Source organism: Morone saxatilis, unplaced genomic scaffold, assembly GCF_004916995.1.
Source record: "Morone saxatilis isolate NCDOM2014 unplaced genomic scaffold, NCSU_SB_2.0 Contig24, whole genome shotgun sequence".
Lineage (NCBI taxonomy): Eukaryota > Metazoa > Chordata > Actinopteri > Moronidae > Morone > Morone saxatilis.
The window spans coordinates 5,280,156-5,287,469 of record NW_023339807.1 but is presented as its reverse complement, the minus strand read 5'-3'; the positions used below and the strand labels follow the sequence as shown (position 1 = coordinate 5,287,469).

General features: G+C 41.2%; 1 protein-coding gene across 1 annotated transcript in view; it reads right to left on the bottom strand.

Moving 5' to 3' along the window:
* LOC118335700 (furin-like protease kpc-1) overlaps positions 1–7,314 on the bottom strand; it is a 160,884-nt gene that overhangs the window by 10,464 nt on the left and 143,106 nt on the right. The window contains exon 17 of the mRNA XM_035672127.1: positions 1,016–1,139. Coding sequence (XP_035528020.1) covers positions 1,016–1,139 — 124 coding nt within the window. The remainder of the gene's footprint in view (positions 1–1,015; positions 1,140–7,314) is intronic.

Sequence of the window (7,314 nt, the reverse complement as noted above, 5' to 3'; positions counted from 1 at the left end):
GAGAGAGAGGGAGAGGAGGAGGGGGAGAGCCATTGATTTCTCAACAGAGAGATCAGCATCTTGACAGAAAGAGACGAGAGGGCAACAGAGCAAGACACACACTCCACACACACACACACACACAGATAGAGAGGGTTCCCACTGTGGCCCTCAGATAAATTCCACGACTTTCCCATCTCTTCCCAGGTTTCTAGAACTGATCTGGAGTGCTTGCATGCTTCCTTGTGGTCTCGTTTTGAATAAAGTTGGGCTAAAATTCAGGTTTTAATGCAGATAAGCAGTGAAAAAGTTGCAAAATAAATCAATCTGTGAAATTTTCTAACTTGAACAGTTGATTTGTTAGGGTCGTTGACTTCTCCTGACCATCTTTCAAAAGTCCATGATATTCCAGGACCTTTTTCACCAGTGGGAACCCCCATTGACAAAGATCAACAGGAAAGTCTGGTTCAATGTCTCTCTCCCAGCATGCCTCGGTGATTCTAACAACCCTAAAACCCCCGACAGGGACACAGAGGACGGTGCTGTGGCTTCGTGCCGCTGTGGCTAACGAGGTGTGTGTGTGTGTGTGTGGAGGTCATGGGCACCGGGGGAACTGACACACACCGTGAAGGAGGGGGTGGGATTGGGGAGGGGCAGCCAGGGGTCATGCTGTAATTACACATCACAGTCCCTGTGGTCAGTGGCCCGACTGACTTCTTCTGACTACACTGCCTCAGCCAAAGAAGCAAAGATGGCAGGTGGGAGGCAGGTGGTAGCGAGAGTGGAGGGCTAGGACATTTTTGCGCCGCACTTGTGGAAAACTTGGAGGAATCAGGATTTTAAATTTGTCTAAATATAGTTGAACTACTAGTTTATATTTTCTTCTTCTTCTTAAATTAACTGATTAATTGATTCATTTCAGTGGTTGCTGTTTTCCAGATGTACACTGAGAGCATGTGTCAAGCAGTGAACCCGCCTCCATTCTCTCCTCAGTTATATGTGTTCAAAGTACTGCGAGTGGTCGACTCTCACATACCGTACATGGTCCTGTGTGAGAGGTAGGTGCCATAGAGGATGAGTGTAACACTGAGTAAGGCTCTGGATGCCTCCTCGTCATTCGGCCTCATGCAGCTCCTCACTGTGCCTTTGTGGTCAGTCACCTGGAAACAAACAATCAACAAGGCCATAATTTCACCAAAAAGCCTGGATTCATGTGGAAAACTTTCTTCCTGCATCTAATATTCATTACACATCCAAGTCGACTTGTTTGGACTGAATTCCAGGGAAGGAAACAACAAAAATGTAATGTAATAAATTATTTACATATTGTTCAGGAAACTATCTCTGACAAAAGTGTGTTGCTACTTCACATTGGACCGTGACCAAAACAAACGTACATACATTTGGACTTATTAAAGTCAGTTCTATGCATTTACATTATCTTTTCACATGTAAGCTTTTGTGTAACGTCACACGCAGTTTCTACAACAATCAAGCATCTTAATATGAAACACTTTGGTCACTGTGGGATATTAGGGAACCATAGTGCCATAAGAAACTAAATGTTAAGTTTAGATTATAGTATTTAACTCAAATAACCAGGTACCTCTGGCTCAGTAACTTGAAGTGTATCTATAGGGAATTGTTGGGATCCCTTTTGAAAATCCTTTTGGACAGATGTCCTTCTCTGTTCGGGGAATCACTGTACTTACAGAACTCAAACTTGATCATGACATTTAAAGTTTAAGTTCAAGCTTTTAGAGGGAGACATGTCATTTAGCCAGGAATGATCTGGTGCTTGTCATTAAGATTTATGGTCATTTTTTTGTATCATTGTTTGTGTTTTTTTGTGTGTTTTTATAAACGTTCATCAACGGACAGCCATTGCAAACTACCTTACAAATCCTACCTAATACTGTGGTATGTAACATTGAGATTTTTGACATATATATCCCCCCCGAGCCTAGAGGTGCGTTTGGCAGTTCAGACCAGCAGACAGAAAAGTATTAATTGAAACATTCAAATGATAAGCTTTTCATTTCTAGCTGGCGCTGACCATTTCTTTTGCCGGCTGAAATGACAAATGTCAGCACAGTCAAAGATAATTAAGTGAGGTACAGCATCACAGCAATGTAATGTCAGTGAACTGTCTTTTTGCAGTTTGACAAAGCCAACAAAGTGGAGCATCTTCTCTAGTGAAAAGATCTATCTCAGTCATGTCAGTTATATAATTTCAGTTCCACTTTAATTTATATGATCATATTAGTATTTTAAGCTGGTCTACTAAGGAGTTCTGAATGAACACCTCCAGTATTTGGATCCACTAGCTTGTGGATGTGGATGTCATCCTTTTATACCCCAAAAAACACTCCATATAAACTCCCTACATCTGCCAGAGCAGCTGCCCAGCGTGCCTGTGTGTGTGTGTGTGTGTGTGTATTCTATATATGTGAGAGTGTATGTGTGAGTGCTCCCAGCAGACCAGAGGCCAGGCACGGCAGCCCCCAGCCGAGCGCTGAATCGATTTGCTGTTGGTAAACAAACAGCTGGATGCTACAGGTGGATCGATACGCCTCGCATGCCTGCCGGCCTCCCAGCATGCCTTTCTACTGGGTCGACATGGCTCTCAGAGGAGCTGCGACCCTGTTGTCGCTTGGAAACTTCATGAGTCAAATATTTTGGGTTTCTAATTGAGCTGAAGTTCTTTTTTTCACATAAATTCACCCTTCTGACACAAGGGTCCGGGAAATCCATAAATACTGTTTTTGGATACCTTAACTTTACATATTGTATAATTTTATGTAGCAGTAAAATATGATGTTTGGTGATGATGTCAGCCATAAGTATGCTTTACCTTCTACCGGCATGATAAAGATGATGTTTAACTATAGTGGAATGAAAAGTGTGAGAGCTACAAGGGTTAGGACAAAACCAGGACATGAAGGAAGGAGAAATTAAACTGACTTTTAGACAAAAAAGAGACAAAGAAAATGAAAGGATTAGCAGAAGCAGAGGAGAAGAGGGGAGAGTGGAAGGATTTCAAAGCCAGAGAGAGAAACTATAGAGAGAAAAAAAAGAGAGGTGGGGGGGATTAGTGATGGGCGAGAGATGGCGGGATATCGAAACGGTTGAGTGCCAGGGAGAGGAAAGTGAGACCCAGCGATAGAGGGTGAGCCTGAGAAGAGAGAGGAGTTCAGAAAGAGATAGTGATGCAGAGGGAGGCAAACAGAGACAAGACAAAGATACGTGTAACCAAGACACAGACAGGAGACAAAGAGACAAAGATTCATAAATAAGGGAAACGCCACTTGGATGAATGAAAATCATTGTAGATACAATGTTTCAGCAGAACTGAACGTGGATTAGAGAAAATACGAGAACATGCGACCGGATAGTTTCCGGTTTAAATCCCGGGACTGGCTAAGAAAATGTAGACAGGAAGAAAGGAATGTGTAAATTAGCGGTAATACACTGTTAAAATTACACATTTCTTCGTATTTGCTGCTAAGCGGTGGTTGTTTTGTACGCGACATCTGTTCATCCATGGTGACTCAGAGCTCAGGTGTTACTAATAACATTATGATGGCCCCATGGTAGTAAGCAGTAGCTCTGCTGTAGTAGCACGAGCCTGAAACTGAGGCAGCTGAATGGAATTCAACCAATATTTTTTTATTATATACCCCTGTACTTTTTCTACTGTGAAATGTCAAAATGTCCTCTGAGACAAAGGCCTATGGCTCACTCACATCAACTTTTTTTATTCTGCCAAAATTGTACAATACACCACTTCCTGCTCCATTTCTCTTGGGATGTACTTCAACACTATTTTTATATAAGAAATATTATAAATAACTATTTAAGAGCTTAGAGTCAAAGAACTGAACATATATTTATGCTATTTTGGTTAATGAATACCTGACATTGCTTTACACAGCTCAAAGATTTAATACGAGAGTTGTTAGTCAAAACATGTTCATGTCCTAAAAGAAAGAAAACCTAAATATTTGTATTCGAAAACCTTATTACATCCTAATACAGAGGTAAATAAATTCTGTACACTGTCTTTTATTGCATTTTCTACTTTTTAGAAATCAACTGATTTGTGTTAAGTTAACTACTTGATAATGATACTGATATCTCTGAACTGTAGCGTTCAGTTGCAGATATTCCATATCTTTACATATGACATGCATTATAGGAACGACTTTGATAAACGTATTGTGTTTTCACTAAAATATGAGGGGTAGGAAAGCATATAGACCATCACAATCAGTTTTTCATCACAACCCTTCACCTACCAGACTCAACAATTAGAAGGCCTTGGCTATGAGACAAGACAAAAAACGTATTCATGTCGAAGTGTGACTGAATGAGTATTATTACTTTAACCCCCAGCACCTCACACTGCTTCTATCAGGGGTAAAATGTGAAACAAGAAGTTGCCTGAAAAGTGCAATGCACAGAAGCTTCAAAATAAAGCCCTAAAGAGGAACTTGCGAGTGTTGGCTGTGTTGGAGCGGGAAGCAGAATCAGATGGGAGGGGAGGAGGAGTCTTGCTGCGTCTACATATGTAAAGCAGCAGGGAAGCAGCAGTGTGTCAGACTGAGGCTCTGGCCCAACCTGAGCTCCTCGCTGCTCCCTCCAACACATCAATCATCCAAAACAGGGCCATCATGGCCACACTGCATGCTGGGAGACACACGCACGCTCAGGCATGCACACACTGCAGCAGGCTTAAACACAAATAACTGAACAAACACACAAAGGGGTTGCACGAACACAAAGGTTTAAATTTTATACACATGCATATTTGAGCACACACTGCTCAAATATGTAGTGAATTGCAAACACATGCATATACACTCAGACATAAAACTTACGAGGATTACGTTACAAGTTACACACAGGCGCACATACACCTACACAAACACACCCACACACACACAACCACACAGATGCATTACACAAATGAACATTCTGCCAACACACCACACAAAGGCATACGCAAGAACACTGCAGAAGTGACATAGTAAATGAAACATACAAACACCTGCAAATACATGCAAACTACACACGCACACACACACACAACGCACCTACACACACACACAGAGTCACAACTCTCTGTGTCTCACAAAGCAGCAACAAACGAAATAGGTATCCTGTGCCCACAAGGTGCCCGCCCCGAACCATCTGTGAGGGTGCCAACACACAGTGGGTGATATTTACATGGAGAACCCCCTCCCCCTCACACACAAACACACAACACACAAAAAAGAAGAGAATACCCACAAAGGGCCGCACGGATCGTTGATCTCCCAAAACTCCATTAAAACTGCAGATATATGCAATATATGACCTCTAGAAATCCACCTTTGGCGAGTGAGTGAGAGAGTGCGTGGTTTGTGGCTTGAAGTAACAGTTGCTGGAGAACGTACAATGAGTCTGTTTCCAACTGTAGCAAACTACCGAGGTTTGCCAAGTGCGTCTGCCAAACTTGATGCTGTGGTGATTTGTGAGTTACTGTATATGCTGTCACAGTAGATGTGAAACATGTTTTTACACTTTACGAGTGAATAGTTATCCTTTTATAGCCAATTCATAAATTATCCTATTACTTTTTTAATCCTACTACCACTACCACTTTTAAATATATTTAGGAAAGGTGGGGGCATTTTTTTTGTATTCAACTTGTGTTTTATATTTCCAGTTGTCTCAAATTTCTCTTGGATTAGACATAGTGACAAAGCTGTGTAAAAAGTCCACCCCCACTTGCAATTAGAAGTCATAAAGTCCGTATATTTAACTACCGCACTAACACATGTACCTGAACTACAGTACAAGTGAACTAACAACCATTAATGGAATATAATTATCACATACTGTTTACATGGACTAAAAGAAAAAAAATTCCTGACAACGTAATACATTATTTGATTGTAAAGGTAACAGAAGTACAATTCAAGTTTTTTTGGCCCCTGATCCAATTCGAGCTAATTATTGAGTATCTGCTGGAATGCCGAGACCCGATCCGATTACCTGTATTTATTTACTTTTTGATGAATACAGGTTCCACAGTCACACTTCAATTACATTTAAATCATTAAATCAATTCACCAATTAAATAGCTTTGGCATTGCATCAAAAGAAAAAAAATGCCTTCATTCCAAGATGTTTCCGTAATGTTTTTGTTTTTTAATGTTACCAAGTGGACAGCTGACGGAAACAAAACAATTCGGATCGGGAACTCCTGCTTAGAGCTTGCCACCTCCTGTACCAGTCCCTTCCTGCAGTGGCCACGGGTTCGAAAATCTGACTGTGAGTGTCAATCCTTTCTTTCTTTCCCACCTTTCCTTGTCAATCTCAAAGCTGTCCTATCCAATAAAGGCAGAAAACCAGAAATATTATGTAAAAAAAGAGAAGGAAAAAAAAGCTCAATATAACCAACCCGTCCAGTTAAAAAATGTCTATTGATCAGATCGGTATTTTTGTGGTTGGTAGAAAAAGGCTTGGTATTTAGGACCATTACAGTTTCTTCTAGAACATTATAGAAACAATCACATTTAAGTGTACAGAATCAGATCTAAAATGTCTCAATTCAGGTGTTGCCCTCCAACAGGATAACTTGCCGTAGTAATGATTCATTTCTTCAATTAAACACATTAAACAACACAAAACTGCAGTCATATCCATACAAGGTGCGAAAGCACTGATTGGTAAAATGTTCAATATTTTCTACTTGCTGCACGCATGATCGAACTCCATAGTTCTACATTATCTGCCCGGTAATTTCCATTACAGTTTGTTCCACTGTGTGTGGTTTGCTTTGTGTAATCTGTTTGGAGAGACAAGAGGAGGAGGAGCAGGAGTGACTCCAGGGAGACACCGGGGATGATTGATTGGTAAAATATATTGATCTGTCAGTCATGGGCCAGCAGGGGTGGCAGTTTGTTTTGTGCTGGTCTGTGTGGTTAGCCAACAGTGCTGCAGGTAAATAGTGCCATTTTATATTCCTAAGGAGCAACACTAGTTGCAGTCAGCTCGAGTGTCAAAGTCCTCTGGGAATCAGAGATGTCTGCTGCTCAAAGACTGCTGCCACCCTGTACACACACACACACACACACACCACACACCACACACACACAAACTCCCTGTAGGCATGGCACATGGAACCAGGTGGGGGTAGGAAGGCAGCAGGTATGTATGTGTTTTTCTGTGTTTGTGTGTGAGATGATGATGCTTCTCTGAAAGTATAGCGCAATAATGCAAAAATGCTGCCAGTCATAGCCATAGTTTCCAATTAAATAACTGTATTACATGCACACACACACACAC